This window comes from Colias eurytheme, chromosome 29 (assembly GCF_061535395.1).
Source record: "Colias eurytheme isolate Ceu_HAF_F1 chromosome 29, ilColEury1 Martin Lab GWU primary, whole genome shotgun sequence".
NCBI lineage: Eukaryota > Metazoa > Arthropoda > Insecta > Lepidoptera > Pieridae > Colias > Colias eurytheme.
In genome coordinates this window covers 3,506,972-3,529,233 of record NC_143008.1, presented here as the reverse complement: position 1 = coordinate 3,529,233, position 22,262 = coordinate 3,506,972, and the positions used below count along the sequence as shown (strand labels likewise).

Sequence of the window (22,262 nt, the reverse complement as noted above, 5' to 3'; positions counted from 1 at the left end):
GATGTGTTAATTAGCGGTCCGCCCCGGCTTCGCCCGTGGTACATATTTCGCAATAAAAGGTAGCCTATGTTCTTTCTCAGGGTCTAAGGATTATCTGTGCCAAATTTCATCAAAATCGGTCCAGTAGTTTATGCATGAAAACAATACATACATAGTACATACCTACATACAAACTTTTCCTCTTTATAATATTAGTGTGTTAATAAAATGTGTATAAATTTGGTAATAAATAAAAATTAAATTAGTTACTTATCTTACTACTTACTTAACTATTAAATTATTTGTAAAATCATTGAACCATGGGCTTTTTGTAAAGTTTAAACTAAGTACCTACAATCTACCTAGTTAACTACATAATTTTGCAGACGTACGAAACTTAGTTTTTGTTCTAATTATATCTAATTGAGCCTGCCTACGCAGGTAATTAAACTTCCTAAATAATCTATATCTATACTTATATTATAAAGAGGAAAAGTTTGTAATTATGTAATTATTATGTACCTATAGTCCGGGATCCATCGCCCATTTTTGCAAGTGATTACTATCAAGCTTTATTTTGATGAGATGCCCAATAATTTCATGTACGAAACTCTCGATTGTGGTAGCTTACAGAGGTAACAAGGATAAAAATTTTTGATTTGACGGTTCTCAAATATTTATTACGCAATTTGTAGGACAATATGTCTGTTGAATTATATAAGTATTAAATAAGTGAAAATAAAAAAATCAGCTGGTTAGTAATCATTTATGATGACTTCGTTATCGATACACATTGGAAAGGGGGACTCTTTGATATAACCATAGATTTTGTAGGACAAATATTTTTTCGAATAATTTAGATAATTATCTTGAGATTGTATAAATTTATAAAGAATAGAAAAAATTCGATCACGAGGCGGGACTCGAACCCGCATCCTTCGCGCCATTCCGGGGCGGATGCCTGACCAACTCAGCCACTCGTGACCCGCCAGAGCAATCGAATTTATTCTATTCTTTCAGTTTTATGTGTCTGAAGGGACACACCGCGCGCCATCTATTGAGATGATTAACAACCATTTCAACCAATATGAAGCACTTTTCAGTGAATACAATATTGTAACGATGGAACACGACCTTTTTTGTTGAATTTATATTTTTGGTTTTATGGCATTCAAATGCTTTATAAATATAAATTTATAAAGAATAGAAAAAATTCGATCACGAGGCGGGACTCGAACCCGCATCCTTCGCGCCATTCCGGGGCGGATGCCTGACCAACTCAGCCACTCGTGACCCGCCAGAGCAATCGAATTTATTCTATTCTTTCAGTTTTATGTGTCTGAAGGGACACACCGCGCGCCATCTATTGAGATGATTAACAACCATTTCAACCAATATGAAGCACTTTTCAGTGAATACAATATTGTAACGATGGAACACGACCTTTTTTGTTGAATTTATATTTTTGGTTTTATGGCATTCAAATGCTTTATAAATATAAATTTATAAAGAATAGAAAAAATTCGATCACGAGGCGGGACTCGAACCCGCATCCTTCGCGCCATTCCGGGGCGGATGCCTGACCAACTCAGCCACTCGTGACCCGCCAGAGCAATCGAATTTATTCTATTCTTTCAGTTTTATGTGTCTGAAGGGACACACCGCGCGCCATCTATTGAGATGATTAACAACCATTTCAACCAATATGAAGCACTTTTCAGTGAATACAATATTGTAACGATGGAACACGACCTTTTTTGTTGAATTTATATTTTTGGTTTTATGGCATTCAAATGCTTTATAAATATAAATTTATAAAGAATAGAAAAAATTCGATCACGAGGCGGGACTCGAACCCGCATCCTTCGCGCCATTCCGGGGCGGATGCCTGACCAACTCAGCCACTCGTGACCCGCCAGAGCAATCGAATTTATTCTATTCTTTCAGTTTTATGTGTCTGAAGGGACACACCGCGCGCCATCTATTGAGATGATTAACAACCATTTCAACCAATATGAAGCACTTTTCAGTGAATACAATATTGTAACGATGGAACACGACCTTTTTTGTTGAATTTATATTTTTGGTTTTATGGCATTCAAATGCTTTATAAATATAAATTTATAAAGAATAGAAAAAATTCGATCACGAGGCGGGACTCGAACCCGCATCCTTCGCGCCATTCCGGGGCGGATGCCTGACCAACTCAGCCACTCGTGACCCGCCAGAGCAATCGAATTTATTCTATTCTTTCAGTTTTATGTGTCTGAAGGGACACACCGCGCGCCATCTATTGAGATGATTAACAACCATTTCAACCAATATGAAGCACTTTTCAGTGAATACAATATTGTAACGATGGAACACGACCTTTTTTGTTGAATTTATATTTTTGGTTTTATGGCATTCAAATGCTTTATAAATATAAATTTATAAAGAATAGAAAAAATTCGATCACGAGGCGGGACTCGAACCCGCATCCTTCGCGCCATTCCGGGGCGGATGCCTGACCAACTCAGCCACTCGTGACCCGCCAGAGCAATCGAATTTATTCTATTCTTTCAGTTTTATGTGTCTGAAGGGACACACCGCGCGCCATCTATTGAGATGATTAACAACCATTTCAACAAAAAAGGTCGTGTTCCATCGTTACAATATTGTATTCACTGAAAAGTGCTTCATATTGGTTGAAATGGTTGTTAATCATCTCAATAGATGGCGCGCGGTGTGTCCCTTCAGACACATAAAACTGAAAGAATAGAATAAATTCGATTGCTCTGGCGGGTCACGAGTGGCTGAGTTGGTCAGGCATCCGCCCCGGAATGGCGCGAAGGATGCGGGTTCGAGTCCCGCCTCGTGATCGAATTTTTTCTATTCTTTATAAATTTATATTTATAAAGCATTTGAATGCCATAAAACCAAAAATATAAATTCAACAAAAAAGGTCGTGTTCCATCGTTACAATATTGTATTCACTGAAAAGTGCTTCATATTGGTTGAAATGGTTGTTAATCATCTCAATAGATGGCGCGCGGTGTGTCCCTTCAGACACATAAAACTGAAAGAATAGAATAAATTCGATTGCTCTGGCGGGTCACGAGTGGCTGAGTTGGTCAGGCATCCGCCCCGGAATGGCGCGAAGGATGCGGGTTCGAGTCCCGCCTCGTGATCGAATTTTTTCTATTCTTTATAAATTTATATTTATAAAGCATTTGAATGCCATAAAACCAAAAATATAAATTCAACAAAAAAGGTCGTGTTCCATCGTTACAATATTGTATTCACTGAAAAGTGCTTCATATTGGTTGAAATGGTTGTTAATCATCTCAATAGATGGCGCGCGGTGTGTCCCTTCAGACACATAAAACTGAAAGAATAGAATAAATTCGATTGCTCTGGCGGGTCACGAGTGGCTGAGTTGGTCAGGCATCCGCCCCGGAATGGCGCGAAGGATGCGGGTTCGAGTCCCGCCTCGTGATCGAATTTTTTCTATTCTTTATAAATTTATATTTATAAAGCATTTGAATGCCATAAAACCAAAAATATAAATTCAACAAAAAAGGTCGTGTTCCATCGTTACAATATTGTATTCACTGAAAAGTGCTTCATATTGGTTGAAATGGTTGTTAATCATCTCAATAGATGGCGCGCGGTGTGTCCCTTCAGACACATAAAACTGAAAGAATAGAATAAATTCGATTGCTCTGGCGGGTCACGAGTGGCTGAGTTGGTCAGGCATCCGCCCCGGAATGGCGCGAAGGATGCGGGTTCGAGTCCCGCCTCGTGATCGAATTTTTTTTTTTCTATTCTTTATAAATTTATATTTATAAAGCATTTGAATGCCATAAAACCAAAAATATAAATTCAACAAAAAAGGTCGTGTTCCATCGTTACAATATTGTATTCACTGAAAAGTGCTTCATATTGGTTGAAATGGTTGTTAATCATCTCAATAGATGGCGCGCGGTGTGTCCCTTCAGACACATAAAACTGAAAGAATAGAATAAATTCGATTGCTCTGGCGGGCCACGAGTGGCTGAGTTGGTCAGGCATCCGCCCCGGAATGGCGCGAAGGATGCGGGTTCGAGTCCCGCCTCGTGATCGAATTTTTTCTATTCTTTATAAATTTATATTTATAAAGCATTTGAATGCCATAAAACCAAAAATATAAATTCAACAAAAAAGGTCGTGTTCCATCGTTACAATATTGTATTCACTGAAAAGTGCTTCATATTGGTTGAAATGGTTGTTAATCATCTCAATAGATGGCGCGCGGTGTGTCCCTTCAGACACATAAAACTGAAAGAATAGAATAAATTCGATTGCTCTGGCGGGTCACGAGTGGCTGAGTTGGTCAGGCATCCGCCCCGGAATGGCGCGAAGGATGCGGGTTCGAGTCCCGCCTCGTGATCGAATTTTTTCTATTCTTTATAAATTTATATTTATAAAGCATTTGAATGCCATAAAACCAAAAATATAAATTCAACAAAAAAGGTCGTGTTCCATCGTTACAATATTGTATTCACTGAAAAGTGCTTCATATTGGTTGAAATGGTTGTTAATCATCTCAATAGATGGCGCGCGGTGTGTCCCTTCAGACACATAAAACTGAAAGAATAGAATAAATTCGATTGCTCTGGCGGGTCACGAGTGGCTGAGTTGGTCAGGCATCCGCCCCGGAATGGCGCGAAGGATGCGGGTTCGAGTCCCGCCTCGTGATCGAATTTTTTCTATTCTTTATAAATTTATATTTATAAAGCATTTGAATGCCATAAAACCAAAAATATAAATTCAACAAAAAAGGTCGTGTTCCATCGTTACAATATTGTATTCACTGAAAAGTGCTTCATATTGGTTGAAATGGTTGTTAATCATCTCAATAGATGGCGCGCGGTGTGTCCCTTCAGACACATAAAACTGAAAGAATAGAATAAATTCGATTGCTCTGGCGGGTCACGAGTGGCTGAGTTGGTCAGGCATCCGCCCCGGAATGGCGCGAAGGATGCGGGTTCGAGTCCCGCCTCGTGATCGAATTTTTTCTATTCTTTATAAATTTATATTTATAAAGCATTTGAATGCCATAAAACCAAAAATATAAATTCATCTTGAGATTGAACAAAAAAAAACATTCAGTTAGTAATTAATATTTGAGAACCATCAAATCAAAATATTTTATCCTTGTTTCCTCTGGTAGCTACCACAATCGAGAGTTTCGTACATGAAATTATTGGGCATCTCATCAAAATAAAGCTACTCACGAAAAATTAGCTTGATAGTAATCACTTGCAAAAATGGGCGATGTATCCCGGACTAGTATGTATGTATTGTTTTCACGCATAAACCTCTTAACCGATTTTGATGAAATTTGGCACAGACAATCTTTAGACCCTGAGAAAGAACATAGGCTACCTTTTATTGCGAAATATGTACCACGGGCGAAGCCGGGGCGGACCGCTAGTATAATATATTTTAATATAATAATTGCTTCTACAGTTTTGTGTTTATTCTTTAAAAAATAATTTTTCCTCTTTACAATGTAAGTGTAGTTAAATATACTTCGCATCAAGCTTCGCATACTCTTTACTCGCAAATACGATGCAATGGATGAATGGAGGTACATTGAACCTATTTATTTGTTGTTTTAACCGACTGCGTTAGACGGAGTAATGCTTATCGACTGAAGAAAGAATGTTCATTTGGAATTATTTGTATAAATTAGATTTTCAGTTTTATATCGAAGAACGAGGGAGGACCCCTGTCCTGTTCGAATCCCACCGCAAGATAGTAGTTAGGTATTTCTTCTTTTCTGTATTTTTTTTTATGATTTGTATGTTATTCTTTACTATGAAGAATAACATACAAATGAAGCACGGTTTTCAAATGATAATCTCAATGAATTTTCACGGATCATTGTGCAAGTGATAACATTAGAACCCATACATGTTGACATTATAATATTATGGTAATAGGTAGGTAATAGATAAACTTATAGTTGTTTATCTTCATAATCATTTTCCTGTTACCGTTTCTTCGTGATGATATATTTATAGACACACTATCTGCCTGATTAATTTTAACCGACCAGGAAGGTCAAGGTAAAGCGAATGATGTTCTTAAATATTCAATGTACAACACTTTTAGAAGCACTTATGTCTACTTCTTTTAGAATAGTTAGTCATGACTCATGACATTAACCACCGGTTTGGAAAGCACCAAGCAAATTTTTATATTTATAGGTAAGTAAGTAATTTGGTAGGTACATTGACAAATGGGTTCGATTCCCACTTTTGGAAAAACATTGTGATTTTATCGCTTTTGCATTTATGTATAATATTGGTTAGGTGGTTGTAAGTTTTTTACATTGGGACTATACTTATTACCTTCTTATTACGGACCAATTACGGACAATATGAAAAAACCATTATGCACAACCTGTGTGCACAACAATTAGCCGAGTGGGTGGTACCCATTAATGAATAATTGAATTACCTACCTTCAGAATGTTTAGATCGGTAAAAAATAAAACTTCATGGACATAAAACCTTTTATTTTGTGATGAGTATAGTTACGGTCCCGTACTGTGGTCCCGTATTTTTAATGTACCTACTCTGTGCTAAGGTCATTGGGTGAAGTTTACCGGAAAACTATCACTATATCTACAGTGTGGAAGTCTTCAATGTGCCCTGGACGGCTCGATCCCTCCAGGGCTATATGTACTTGAAATTCTGGAGATCGAAAATTTTGAGAAATAGGACTGCATTTAAAGACTCGAAAGTTCGAAACTTTACTGTATGCCGCGACCGAATTTTCACCCTGTATAGGTAGTTAAAACAAAGTCGCTTCCCTCTGTTTGTCTATTTGTCCCTAGATCGAATAGAATAGAGTGGTTCCCGAAGAAGTTTTTCGAGAAGAAAAGCGAGTGAAGTCGAGCGGAAACTGCGGTGCTTGTTTGGTATAATTTTCCTTTGTCTCAAAGATTGTTATTCATAATGAGGAAAATAAGACGCTTTTATTTTATAGCAACAAAACAATTTATTATATCAAAATTAACAATATTACCATTACGATACATTTTCAATAGGTATAAAGTAAGTATCTAAATATCCATTAAAATATCGAATAAAACAAAAATGAATCTGGATAAACTTTGCACGTGGTTCACATTTCTTCGGAACGCAAGGATCTTGTTTCTTTGGAGCACAGGGATCGTCTTTCGGTGCACAGGGATCCTTTTTAGGTGCACAGGGGTCCTCTTTAGGTGCGCAGGGGTCCTTTTTAGGTGCACAGGGATCCTTTTTAGGTGCGCAGGGATCCGTTTTCGGGGGACACTCTTCTTTCTTTTTCGGTACTGGACACTTAGGGGGTGGTGGACACTTACAACACATTAAAGTAGTCAGAACGTTTATGGGACCATCTTGATTTTTTGTAAGCTGGTCTTTTAACCCTTGGTCTGTTACTTCTGTGATATTTTCACTAGTTTTTGTCCCTTCTATGTATTGTTTTTCTGTGTTTTCGTATTTTGAATCTGATCTTGTGGTCGTGTATGGTTTGGTAACATCAAATAGTGGTTTAGTCCATGCAGTTTTGTAGAATGTTCTTATTGATACGTCGTGAATGATGACTGAAAGACAGATTATTTTATATATCAGTATAATATGGTTTTGTTTGCATAATTTTTCGTAATCCTATATGAAATATCTATACTAACTAATATTATAAAGCCGATTTCAAAAATTCTTTCGGTGTTAGATAGCTGATTTATCGAGGAAGGGTATAGGCTATATATCATCACGCTAAGTCCAACAGGAGCGGAGCAATGCTGGTGAAACCGCGCGGTACAGCTAGTATAAAATATATGCACAAGAAAAAATTTTTTAAAGCCATTACAATTCTGAATAGTTTCCTAGTACTTTTCTGTTTATATTTGCATTATTACAAACTAAAAATGGCAGGATTCCCCTACAAAAATAAACTCCAATTATTTGTTTCTATTTAATATTCAGAATGCAGCACGTGATAAGTTAATTTTTAGTTAGTTTTTGCATTCTCACTTACATATTTAAGTATACGTGTGAAATCATGTTTAAAATTGGCAATAAATAATAGGTACATTAAAAAAATAAACTTTTAATTTTACTCAAAGCATATTTCATTTTTTCGTTTATTATTTGGAATCTGTTGGATGGCTGAATCGATTTGAATGTAATGTTCACAGGGATTAAGTGTCATGTCTCATTAGGCTCAAATATTGTCAAATCTTCATTAAATTTTAAAAAATTGTAGCCAAGACAACAACAATTGCCACACAATAAAACAAAATTGAGGACTATTATTTTGCATATGGTCTCCAGTCATACTTCTAAGGTAAGGAAATTAGATAATTGATTATGATTTAACAATCTAGATTCTAAAATAAAATTACCTGATAAATTGGTAATAGTGTATAATATTTAAGTAGCAAAAACCGACAGAACTGCTAACAGGACAGAACAGGTTAGTACCGAGCGCTTGTGACCGGCTGGTGCTCAAACAACTCTGCCAAAGAGAATGTCTTCTTCGGAAAACTGACGCATGGCTTATCTTTTTCAGCTGGGTTTAGGGGAGGCGGTGGTAACAACTTGCAACCATCCTTGGGGCAAACGAGCTTTTTCTTCTGATCTTTCTTCGGAATCGGCCAGGAAGGGATCGGTGTCCATGGTTCATAATCTCTGGCTAATATAACATCTTCCATATTGTCGACGTCCAAGGCGTCAATAGGATTTTCTTTTAAAGCTCCGTTCAAGCAATGAATTTGCAAGGTAGTTGTTGAAATTGCCTTGGAGTATTGCTTGTATGGTTGGTAATTTATTATGGGCATCGTTTGAGCATTGCCGAAAGTATTGAAATGGGTAAGGCGAATGAAGCAAATGGAATTGTAAATTTGGTTGCCAAGCTGGGTGAATTTTGAGCATGGGTTGTCTTTTTTCGGTGCACATGGATCTGTCTTTTCAGGGCATTTGGGAGGCGGTGGGCATTCGGATTTTGGCTTCTCTTTGGGAATAGGTTTGCAAGGACCCGGAAATGGAACTTTGGGTTTGCAAGATGTGGAGAATTGAAATTGACTGGCCTCTTTGAAGAAGTCGCGGCACAGTTCTTGGCGATGTCGCTCCCGGATTCTTCTTAGCATTTCTTTCAAAGGTATCTCAGATTCATTGATGTTTGGTATCGGTCCTGTTGCTGCAGCTATCTTATCCTCTAGATTCTGGGCTTTTACAACAGTCTTTTTCTCGTCAGAACTGACCTTTTCGACACTATCCTCTTTCGATATTACTTCTTCTTTTTCCTGTTTAGGTTCTGGTTCAATAATGAAATGAGTATAAGGATCTCTTCTTACATAAGCCGATATTTCGTCTTCATCTTGAAGTTCCAAATATTTAGATGAGAAAATATTCATACTAATGTTTTCTGCTTGTAATTCTGGGATATCTGATATTTCGTTACTGATTCCTATCATGTAGAGATCGTGAAGGTTTTGATGCGACGAAATAGCTGAATCGGAAGTTTGTTGGCGTCGTTTCTTTTCCATTTCAGGTAATTTTCCTGATATTGACGTATTTGGAACGACAGGTTGTCGATCACCGTGTTGTCCGAGTTGCGTCTGCCAATCTGGAGGTGGTTCTGTTGGTGGCCGATGTGAATGCTGTGAATAGACAAACGCGCTTTTGTCTATACCAGTTATCTTTGACGTGTGTGAACTCTCTGGAGTTGTGATATTCTCGGGAACACCAAGGCTTATTCCAGCTACAGTGCCTTGTAACTGTTCACCGATAGCAGGCCGTTCAGATTCAATTTCTATTTCTGCGGGAGGCATAGCTTCATTTTTAGTAACATCACTCTCTTGTACAGCTTCAGTAACAGTCATTGTTTCTGCTATTTTAGGTGTTTCGATTAGCAAATCCTTTCTAAGTTCATAATCATCAAGTGGGAATATCAAATTGTTGTCGTATGGATTCAATAGCAATGGAGTTTCAAAACTTGGCCGTTCCAGCTGGTGTTTGTTCAAATCAGTCTCCTCTTCGTATGTCGATAAAAGATCAAAAAGCAACGGTTGGGTAATTTCTGCTTTGTATACGTGAATAAACTTGTCCTCGTCCTCTTCTTTTTCCAAGTTATGAAGAACGTTAGCAGCTTTCGTAGCGGAATTTACTTTACCTAGATGAATAACTTCAGGATTATATAGCGCTTGGCTATAATACCTTTCGTTTGGTGTTCCCTCATAAACTCCTCCCTTGGTTTGTTCGTAATGTTTTCTTAGTTCTTTTATAATATATTCATCGATTTCGTTGGGTGGAACGCTTAGACACTTTTTCGCCAGTTCATCAAAGCTACTATCATATCCTTTGCTTTCTGAAAATTCGCTTCCTGTCATTGTACTTAACATTTGCTGGTTACCAAGTACTCTTGGTGTATTTTGCTCTTCAAATTGAGGTGGTGATGGCACTACAGATGCTTCTTCAAGCTTCTCCATCTTCTGTTCCAATTCCTCATGATCAGTTTTAGTGGTTGCGTTGACAGTGGCTTGTTCTAGTGGTTTAGCAACTGCAGGGTCATTTTCGAAAATTTTATTTATAATTCGATTACATTCTTCCGAGTTATCTTCTGGAGCTTGTGCTACAGATTTATTTAAGTTTTCTTCTGGTTTTTCCAATATGTGAATGGGTTGTTTATCAACTAGGTTTTTGTGCTCTGTGTCATCTTTGGATCCAGAGTTGTTTGAACTGGTGCTCTTTGCGGCCCGCGATGTTAGTATGGAATCTGAAAAATAGCGAATAAATTAATATGAGTTTTATGTTTTGTTAGTTTCTAATGTTACAATCAAAAATTCAATAGCCAAAATAATTATTTATTTCGCTATTTTTCACATTCTTTTTAAATGTTTAAGAGGCTAATTTTTATCTTATAATTTTAATAAACGGTACCGCGTATAAAAACTGAACATAGACTATGAGGATATCATCTTCTGGGTCTACCCCAGAAGATGCCCCCCTAAGCAATATATCTATATTGCTTAGGGGTATTTTGATATAAGTTTAAGAACAGACACTCTCCACACTTCTTTTAAGTATTTGGGTATACAGGCTTTGAAGAAAAAGAGTAAGACTGTACTACTCATTTAACGTATAAAATATTAGATTGATTCCTAGTTCCAATTATTGTACTTTCTGCGCGATGGATTTTGCACATACCATCAACTGCTACTGATAAGAGATCTCTAAAAGAAAAGAGAATAAAAACTTACTTTTGGTTAATTTCTTTTGAACATGTTTAGCCTCTCCCTGTAGAATACGAGGTACTATAGCGATCGTACAGACTTTTTTAATCTTTGATATAGTGGTTCTCAACATTTCGATACATTAAAATTTCTTGTTTTGCCAATAAAATCATGTAAATTTACATTTTCCTAATTTTATTAATCTATTTAAAACAGGCAAAGATTTACATAAATTTTGATAGAACAAAAATAGAATTCACATAATATTACGTCTTCATGAAAATTGTTCTATTTTCAGTATTTGTGATAGATTATTTAAAAGATTTTCAGCCAGTATCTAATAAAAGGTTCTATTATGAGGGAGAATAATTATTATTTTTGTGTACCTACATAGACCTAAGAAAATAAATCATGTGAGTTGGGATTCGAACCTGCGAGTTTCGCCATACTGTGGCCACGCGAAACCACTCCACCACCTATGATCCAGAAAATATCATTGTCACAGAGCAAGTAATATAGATCATCATGATGCGGGATTCTTTATCCCGACTCTTAATCGATTTTCTTCTTTCGTAGGTTTTTTATATTTTCTTGAATTTATATTATGCTATACAAATATCGAAATTAAAATGAAATGACCTGTATGCACTCAGCTGTATAGAAATATTATATGATTACTACTCTTTTCCTACAATATGTTAAATTTTTCCCATTTTCTTAATAAGAGAATGCAGCAAACAAAAAAAAACTTTTTATTAAATATATGTACTTTATCCTTACTTTATCGTCTCCCAAATAGGTACATAGGTACACGCAAAATCATGAAATGAAACGTTTCCGTCGGCTAGATAAAAAAAAAGAAACGTCAAAACTTACATCAAAATCAAATCAAATGCGTGAAAATAACAAAAATGGCTGAAGAACAAGTAAGTACATAAATAATACATTTTTTCATGGATATCGAAATATTCTAACTTATTGAACCACCGCGGGTAATATAAAATGATTAAAAAATTATTTCTGAATCGTAATAACAAACGATAAGGCGTATTTTACGATATCAATGCACATTGTTTTCTTGAATTTGAATGGGTAATTAGACGACTTACTAGATATTTTACCATTAAATGATTCTATATTACATGAGTACAGATTGGATGTGTTATTAAACAAGTATATTGTGTTATTATTTTACTATGCCGGCGTTTTTTGGTTATAACTTATTTTGACTTTTGACAGATTTCACCTAGTCTTGTCGCCTCGAAATTGAAATAATTATGTTGTAATTTTAACAATAACCATATTATAATAATATACAGGAAAAATGAACAGTACTGACCTACAGTGCCAATACAAAAAGGGACAAATGTTGGGTTTACATACTTAAAACACGTAAAGTAACAATTCAGGAGTTTATACACACAATTCGTTTTTATGCAATATTTTTTTATTAAAAGATCTAGTAACGGTATTTCTTTAGAAATTTGCGGCACGAATTAAGGGGGGGGAGGGGAGGGAAAGGGAGGGGGGAGGTAAGAGGAGACCCCCTATAAAGTGGGGGGGTGAGGAAACCCCCCCTTCTATTTTTTTTTAATTTTTTTTGAGATTATATTTATACTAGCTTACCGCCCGCGGCTTCGCCCGCTTTGACTTAAACCTAATAAATTATATACTAAAACCTTCCTCTTGAATCACTCTATTTATTAAAAAAAACCGCATCAAAATCCGTTGCGTAGTTTGAAAGATTTAAGCATACAAAGGGACATAGGGATAGAGAAAGTGACTTTGTTTTATACTATGTAGTGATGTAGTTAGAAATATAACGAAGATTATGGGCTTTCTTGACTGCTCCGGCGCTGCAGAACGTGGCGCTTGCCCCCGTGTACCTCGTTGCAGGCAGGAGTCTTCACTCGCCTTCGTAGCTTCGGCTTTTTGGTCGCCTTTGGCGACCAGCCTCAGCCACTCCGGCTCGCTTGACTCTGCCTGCTCCTCAGCACACGCGGGCGCCACGCTCCTCCGCGACTCCGACTTTTTAAATACACTCTAGTGTATGACAGACAAGTACCACGGGGAATCGGGGTGGACAGATTCGGTTCTGTGATTAACAATTTGTGTGCAATATACTTACATACAATAAAAACATTTTTTTTAAATAATTATTTTTCAAATCTTGTATACATGTTTGATACAATTTACAATGGCAATGAATGGATCCATTTTATTTATTTCCACCCATCGTCTCCACATATTCTATAATATTATCACCGAAGTTTGCTGGGTGGTTATAGTTATCTTTTTTAAAAAATCTTTTTACAACATGCCATGGGACTCAAATGGGTCAGAGGCAACAAATGGGTTGTCTGGGTCTGAGTGATTAACTTTTTTATGAACATACCCATATTGCCCCAAACAATCATATGCTCGCCAATAACCCGTATGAATTGTTGTCCCCTCAGCAACATGCTTTTGAATGAACTATGGTTTTTAATATGTACATTAAGACATTTGTTATCTCTTTCAAACACAATTCTTGTAGTTTTGTCAATGTAACTCAAACAATTTTGAACATAATCTCAAAAATTAAAAAAAAGATTTCTCTGTAATTACACGTTTCCGCACGAAAAGCCGCTAATGTATGTTTCCGGGCATCATTATCGATCGATAAAAATTAAAATCGCGCCGAAATTCGTGCCGCACGTTTCTAAAGTCAACCCCTAGTAACTCCAAATAATAATAAATTAGAATAGCTTTTTTAAAGTATTAACCTGCTCATTGATAGAAATTTAGAAGTGTTATAAATGATAGCCTCCAACAATGAGATCTAGAAAATTGGAAGTGCCTTTAATAATATTCAATCAGATCTTTAGATAACAATTATTATTATTCTTATCATGTGACATGGAAAACTAGGATAATAAAAGAGGACTGTAATTAAATACTTTAAAAATAGCATAGGAAATGGTATAAACAAAATGTATTTGCACAGAATAATGCAAAAAGCAAAGACCACAGTCTTTGCTTGCCGCACCCTGCATATTACTATACACTACATGTTATGTACTACTTTGTTCTTTATGTGTTTTATACAAATAAACATTAGAGTAAATTGGAATAAGGATTTTTACGGTGCATTTAGATTGAACAAGCAAATGCTCATTTTAACCCCACTATGTGAAATTCTTTTATTGTAAACAGCTGTAGAGCATTCTTTCATTGTTCTTACTTCTTAGTGTGTTTGAAAAGATTAATAAATAATAAATAAATATTTATTATTGTATAATAAATAATAAATAAATATTTATTATTGTATAATAAATAATAAATAAATATTTATGTTTTCATTTAATAACTCAGGCCCCAGAACCACAGACACAATAGAAAATCTAATATGTCTGGTACCGATCGGGCCGCTTAGGGCTCAATGGGTTAAACTAAAAGATCACAATGGAAAGCTCTTGCTCTAGCTCGAACCCTATGTTTGTTTGATGTCAAACTGGATAGAATTTAAATGGAATCAAATTCATTTATTAAGAGAAATATCATAAGTCCACTTGTTTGTAATTTCTTTATCACTATGTTAGTATACAACATTAATTATAATAAACAATCAACCGCAAGGCAACAAAAAAATGTCATAAAATTCTTTCAAATTACAATACAGTCCAGAGATGATCCTCCTTTTTTAGGGTTCCGTAGCCAAAATGGCAAAAACGGAACCCTTATAGTTTCGTCATGTCCGTCTGTCCGTCTGTCCGTCTGTCCGTCTGTCACAGCCGATTTACTCGGAAACTATAAGTACTACAGTGATGAAATTTGATGGGAATATGTGTTGTATGAACCGCTACAAAAATATGACACTAAATAGTAAAAAAAAGAATTGGGGGTGGGGCCCCCCATACATGTAACTGAGGGATGAAATTTTTTTTTTCGATGTACATACCCGTGTGGGGTATCAATGGAAAGGTCTTTTAAAATGATATAAAGTTTTCTAAAAAACATTTTTCTTAAAGTGAACGGTTTTTGAGATATCAGCTCTCAAAGTCGTAAAAAGTATGTCCCCCCCCCTCTATTTTTATAACTACGGGGTATAAAATTCTAAAAAAAATAGAGGTGATGCATGCTAATTAACTCTTTCAACGATTTTTGGTTTGATCAAAGTATCTCTTATAGTTTTTGAGATAGGTTGATTTAACTGTAATTTATTATATTTGCTGCTACGGAACCCTTTGTGCGCGAGCCCGACTCGCACTTGGCCGGTTTTTTGAAGTTGGTTGAAAACATTTTAAATACACCTTCATTTCAGTAGTTTCTCACATATACACAGAGAAGTTACATATATTTCGTTCTTAATAAATGTTTTTCGGAATTACCAATCTTATCTTCTTATATATAAAAATGAATCGCAAAATGTGTTGGTAAGCGCATAACTCGAGAACGGGTGAACCGATTTCGATAATTCTTTTTTTATTATATTCCTTGAAGTACGAGGATGGTTCTTATGTAGAGAAAACGTAAACATATACCACGGGCGAAGCCGGGGCGGACCGCTAGTACCGCATAAAGGAAATGCAAGGAGGATGGTAGAAAATTACATTGCAATGGGAATACCCCAATTATGTAATAAAAATCAATTAGTCTATTGAATGAATCACAGTAGGGGCTACAGCTTGTAAATGTGATATTTTCTGAACTAGCTTTATCCGCGACTTTACTTGCGTCGTATTATTTTCGGGGTGTCATGTATAATCCTAAACTACATAATATCTATATTTAGATGGTCTAATAAGATAAAGGTGATAAGTTTGTTTGTTTGAATGCACTTAGGAACTACTGGACCGATTTCAAAGTCTTTTACCATTATATACCTATGTATGTGTGCTACATAGGCGGGGAGATACTGACACAAAATTTCGGGTCATTTGTAACAGGATGGCGGTTCTACGGGGGTCTTAGTACGCAATGTCAAAAAGAAAAATTATGGTCAGAACGCTGGTACCGGCGGACTACGGACCCACCTCAGTAGAACCGCCATCCTGTTACAAATGACCCTAAATTTTGTGTCAGTATCTCCTAGCCTGACAAGCTATATATAAACAACAGGCGAAGCCAGGGTGAAACGCTAGTTACTTCTAAACTGGTTTGTTTTATTTAATTTAAAAGAAAGAAAAATAGGTTTTAAATAGTATGACCTAATAAATACTATACTTGTTTGGATAATGATTAGTAGAAATTAGCTTTGCAAATAAACTAACATTTTAATATTAATTACTTAAAGATAAAAGTGGTTTTGTTTCAACCTTGGTACATAGATACTTGATAGCTACTGCAGAGGTTTTAATATGCTTTTTTTATGAAATACCAAACCATTTATATATCTCATATGGTTTAGACAATTTTCTTTCTTCTAATCTTCTTCTTCTCTTTATATATAAAAATGAATCGTAAAATGTGTTGGTAAGCGCATAACTCGAGAACGGCTGAACCGATTTCGATAATTCTTTTTTTATTATATTCCTGGAAGTACGAGGATGGTTTTTATGTAGAGAAAACGTAAACATGTACCACGGGCGAAGCCGGGGCGGACCACTAGTTCTTAAAAAAATTACTGTTCCGATCATGAAAATTTAATACTCATTACTTACTACTATATACTTATTACTTTTTAACGCAGTGGTGGCTCAGTGGTAAGACCTCTACTTCAAATCATCCAGGAAAGAAATTGATTTTTGCCTTCCAAGTCAGACAGAGGTTGCGGGTTCGATTTCCACCCAGGGCAAATATTTGTTTAATGAACTTTGATGTTTTAATACTTTAACACCTCTGTGTTTAAGTATTAATTATCTATATAAGTATATATTTAAATAAAACATGTATTTTTATCAGCCATTTTGTTTCCATAACACAAGCGAAAAGTTATTATAATAATAATAATAATGTCCTTTCTCGGGTATCTCCATACCAAATTTCATGAAAATTGGTTCAGTAGTTTAGGCGTGATTGAGTAACAGACAGACAGACAGAGTTACTTTCGCATTTATTATATTAGTATAGATATTCAATAGATATACTATTTTACAGGAGGTGGTGCAAATAGAATTGTTATGCAAACAATTGTACGAGTCACAAGATCCCTTGGTACGGGAACAAGCGGAGAAGGCGGTTGTAGCGTTTCAGGTGAGATTTACACAAAGACAAAAAAATTATTTGTATAACTTGTGTACTTTGAACGGTGAATATATTTTCTTTATTGTGGTTGATGGATATTTGAAAGAACTGAAAAAGAAAACGAATGGTAATGGATTTCATCCTTATAAATATTTTTTAATAAATATTCTATTTTAAGGAAAATTGAAAAAGGAATAAAGTTTACACATTTTAGTCTCAATAAGTGTTTTTAAAATTTAAAAATGTTTAAATAGTAAATACTAAATACATATTTGTAAGCATTCCAACCTGCGAAAATTCTGTTTTTAATTTTAATATTTTGATTTACTTAAGCAATAATTAAAAAAAGTAAATTTAAATTTGCGTCACCGATAATTAATGTATGTACATTCTCATTTTTCAGGAATCTCCGGACACGCTGAGCAAATGTCAGGCGTTACTTGAAAGGGCGGACTCTAGTTATTCACAATTATTAGCAGCTACTACTTTAGGAAAATTGGTTAGTAGGTAAGTTAAGCATTTTCATTTATTGAGTCAAAAAAAAAAATCTTAATTTTTTGAAGTTGGGTATAAAATAGTTTTTTTTTTTTTATATTTAATCTACATTATAAACATAATATTTGGAGTTTTTGACTAAAAAATATATATCTATACTTCTATACTAATATTATAAAGAGGAAAGGTTTGTAATTATGTATGTATGGTTTTCACGCATTAACTACTGAACCGATTACAATGCAATTTAGCACACATAAAGAGGGTAACTTGGATTAACACATAGGATAGGTTTTATTCCGGAAATCTCACGGGACTGGGAACTATGCGGGTTTTCCTTTGAAAATGCGGGCGTAGCCGCAAGCGGAAATCTAGTCATTAATAAGACACTACAGTTACATTTTTCGATTTTTTTGTCATTTATATTTGATTGATAAAAAAAATCAAAATACATATAGACATATAATTGATATTGATAAAATTAATTTCTTTATTATATCCACTTATGTATGACAAAATAAGCGAAATTGTAGTACACATCTTTTGTATTTTTTCATATTTTTATCACGCTTTTATTACCTGTATGTTTGTATGTAACAGACTCCTTTAGACTCGATTTTGACCAACTTTAAACGGACAGATTTAATTCAAACTATGTACACTTATCATGGATCAGACAATACAATTATTATTTAACGAGTTTATTAGAGCTATTGCATAGCTTCTATCGCGGGCCTTGAGCGCGGGGACCGAATCCAGAAATTCTGTAACGAAAAAAAACCTCACGCTCCCCACTCCGACGGGCTCGGAGGTGTGGCTTGAAGGCATAGCATGCAATAGCTTTACCGCGGCAGTCCCCGAGTGACACACGGCTTTTTTTTTCTAACTATATTAATTATTTTATGTACTTGATAAGTTATATGTTTTTTTTTATATTTCAGGCCAACCAGCAGTTTATCAATACAACAGAGGCTAGATATTAGGAATTATATACTAAATTACTTGGCGTCTCGACCTAAGTTGGCAAATTTTGTTGTTCAGGTATGTGTATTGTTAAATACAGTATATTTTAGTATTTTTAACTGATTTTTCTAGCGGAGGATCTCAATTCTTAGTTTTTTTTTCTAGTTTTACTTGAAGCAAGTTGTTTGGAAAATAAAGACAATTAATCTATATCTTATAATATAAAAATGAATCCCAAAATGTGTTGGTAAGCGCATAACTTGAGAACGGCTGAACCGATTTCGATAATTCTTTTTTTATTATATTCCTTGAAGTACGAGGATGGTTCTTATGTAGAGAAAACGTAAACATGTACCACGGGCGAAGCCGGGGCGGACCGCTAGTTAGTCATATTTTTACTGTAAAATATAAACAGGAAACCAATAGACTGTTTTCAAATTTACGATGTAATTCCAATTATTATAATTTGTATGCTAAATTTTATTTTTGTCTGCGATTTTTAGTCAAATGGGCTCAATTTGAATGAGTTGCCAGTGTATGAAGAAAAAATATACCTAATTTACAACTTAATTTCTTATCTATACTAATATTATAAAGCTGAAAAATTTGTTTGTTTGTTTGAACGCGCTAATCTCGGGAACTACTGGTCCGATTTGCAAAATTCTTTCGGTGTTAGATAGCCCATTTATCGAGAAAGGCTATAGGCTAAGACCAACAAGAGCTGAGCACTGCGGGTGAAACCGCGGAGCACAGCTAGTTGTTAATAACAGTTTTTTTTATTATCTCAATATTATTATCTCTTTCCAGGCACTAATATCACTATTCGCCCGCATCACAAAGCTCGGCTGGTTCGACACGGTCAAGGAGGAGTTTGTGTTCCACAATGTGCTCAATGACGTCACCACGGGATTTTTACAGGTGAGCGAAAAGTATGGTAGGGAAAAAAAGTGTAGAGAAATATAAATTTATAAAAAATAGAAAAATTTTTATCACGAGGCGGGACTCGAACCCGCATCCTTTCGCGCCATTCCGGGGCGGATGCCTGACTAACTCGGTCACTCGTGACCTGCCAGAGCAATCGAATTTATTCTATTCTTTCAGTTTTATGTGTCTTATTTTTACTATTCTTTATAAATTTATATTTCTAAAGCATTTGAATGCCATAAAACCAAAAATATCAATTTCAACAAGTGTAGAGAAGTACAGTCAGGCAAAAAAGTGAAAATTTTTTTTACGAATTTTTGTGCAACAACATCATCATCGTCTCATGATTCTTTTGCTCATTTCTTGACATTTTTCCTTAGTTCTTTGAATTAATGGAAAGTATTTTCCATAAAAATATTGATTGAAAAGTCCTTGCTTCTTAGGCAGACTGTGTTAAATATGTAGTTATGATGATAGTTAATAGATAAAATAAAAAGAAAAGAAAATCTCTATTTCACCTTAGTTCATACATTTTTAATATGAGACTCTGGCTCTCTTGCTAAGTATAAAAACTTATAACATAGAATTTTATATACTACTAGCGGTCCGCCCCGGCTTCGCCCGTGGTACATATTTACGTTTTCTCTACATAAAAACCATCCTCGTACTTCAAGGAATATAATAAAAAAAGAATTATCGAAATCGGTTCAGCCGTTCTCGAGTTATGCGCTTACCAACACATTTTGCGATTCATTTTTATATATAAAAGAGAAGAAGATAAAATTCGGTGACAAAAAGCCCTGAGATTTTCCCTGACAAAAAGTGCTCAACATGACAAAATAATTGAAGTGAAACGTCTTTATCGGGGTTGGAAAAAATTTAGTGTAACATTTTTTCGTTACGCGTGACATTTTTCCGTTACGCGCCATCTTTTTCTTATCCCTACCACGCGTGATTCGACGTATTTCTGTAAAGTTGCATATAGTAAATTTTTTTTTGAAAAATAAAGTCATAAAGAAGTTTCACTTCTTACGTGTGTACACTAGTACACGCACACTTTTTTTTCTACTTTGATAATAATTTTAACATGTTTAAATGATGTTCCAGGGTCAAGTAGAAACATGCACAATCGGCGTACAATTACTCTCGCAATTGGTGGTCGAAATGAATCAAGTGCTCGAGAGTGATGTCAGTCGCTCGCTGTCCAAACATAGAAAGATTGCTTCTTCGTTTCGGTGAGTTGGAGGAAATTATCTATTTACTACCTAAATAATTCACCCGTGTTCGTTTCTAATCCTTGTGAAATAAAAAGTAACCTTAATATATCGGCTATCTGTCAGTGAAAGTCCAGCACGGACTAATTTCGACGGGACTAATTGGATCAACAGATGGACAGACTAAAAGTGTAAAAATTACTATTTTTGTATATAATATATATATCATGTATATTGTGTACATCCATATGCATTCGGTGTTTTTACTTTTTAATATTACAAACAGACACTTCAATTTTATTATTGGTAAAGATTATTATTGTAATGAAGTTCCTTATCCATACTAATATTATAAATGCGAAAGTAACTCTGTCTGTCTGTCTGTTACTCAATCACGCCTTAACTACTGAACCAAATTGCATGAAATTTGGTATAGAGATATATTTTTGATACCCGAGAAAGGACATAGGATAGGTTTTATCCCGGAAATCCTACGGGAACAGGTTTTTCTTTGAAAACGCGGGCGAAGCCGCGGGCGGAAATCTAGTTTAATATAATTAAATCGGTATGACACCAATTACATTAATATTAGTACATAAGTTATAATATATTATTACATTATATGAACTAAAATAAAAAATCAAATTACAATTTATAAATAACTAGCAAACCGTGCGAACTCCGTTTCGCCAACAGAGACACCTTTTCTTTGCTATAAACCTCACGGAGCCCGAGACCTTTCCAACGAATGCAAAACCGTGGAAATCGGTTCGTGCGTTCTGGAGTTATAGCGTCAGAAAAGAAAACCCGACTTATTTTTATATAGTAGACAATAATCAGCTACTATAACACATCCGCTATATTCTAATTTTCACTTGCATGCAACTATGTATTTGAAATATATATTTTGGACCAAATTTCTGTCCAGGGACTCAACTTATTGTTTCAAGAATGATTTAAATAGCCTTTTTTTTCCAGGGATACGCAACTATTCGAAATATTTCGCGTATCTTGTTCCCTACTAAATGCCGCTCGAGGAAAGCAACTTTCTCTCGCGGACGAGAGTCAGCAAGCCTTACTCGCTGCTTTATTGGAGTGAAACTTCTTTAGGCGCGTTGAGAGTAAAATTTCAAGGTCGCATCATGACAAGACTGTCACGTCATGGAGTAAGGCGACGATTTTGGTACTTTCAATATAGCCAAAGACGTTTCACTTCTGACGCGTGTGCTCGGCATACACGCCCATTTTTTTCAGGAATTCGCAATTATGTG

The 22,262-nt window shown here is 35.4% G+C and overlaps 2 protein-coding genes across 2 annotated transcripts in view; one reads left to right on the top strand and one right to left on the bottom strand.

Annotated features, from left to right (window-relative positions):
- Positions 1 to 8,428: 8,428 nt before the first annotated feature.
- On the bottom strand, positions 8,429 to 11,363 carry LOC149896156 (uncharacterized). The gene is made up of 2 exons (XM_090118410.1): positions 11,258 to 11,363; positions 8,429 to 10,773 (listed from the first exon to the last, which is right to left on the bottom strand). The coding sequence occupies exons 1-2, from the start codon at positions 11,361 to 11,363 to the stop codon at positions 8,474 to 8,476; spliced, it is 2,406 nt and encodes an 801-aa protein (XP_089974536.1). The 3' UTR covers positions 8,429 to 8,473.
- Positions 11,364 to 12,107: 744 nt separating this feature from the next.
- Positions 12,108 to 22,262, top strand: part of Ranbp16 (Ran-binding protein 16) — a 29,768-nt gene continuing 19,613 nt past the window's right edge. The window contains exons 1-6 of the mRNA XM_090117894.1: positions 12,108 to 12,156; positions 17,309 to 17,404; positions 17,799 to 17,902; positions 18,832 to 18,931; positions 19,661 to 19,771; positions 20,885 to 21,012. Of these exons, the coding sequence (XP_089974020.1) occupies positions 12,142 to 12,156; positions 17,309 to 17,404; positions 17,799 to 17,902; positions 18,832 to 18,931; positions 19,661 to 19,771; positions 20,885 to 21,012 (554 nt within the window). The 5' untranslated portion in view covers positions 12,108 to 12,141. The remainder of the gene's footprint in view (positions 12,157 to 17,308; positions 17,405 to 17,798; positions 17,903 to 18,831; positions 18,932 to 19,660; positions 19,772 to 20,884; positions 21,013 to 22,262) is intronic.

Excerpts from the sequence above, each read along its gene's own strand:
- LOC149896156 (XM_090118410.1), bottom strand. The coding sequence starts at position 11,363 with ATGTTGAGAACCACTATATCAAAGATTAAAAAAGTCTGTACGATCGCT. Across the intron at positions 10,774-11,257 it reads TCAAAAGAAATTAACCAAAA|ATTCCATACTAACATCGCGG; the intron begins GTAAGTTTTTAT and ends GCTATTTTTCAG.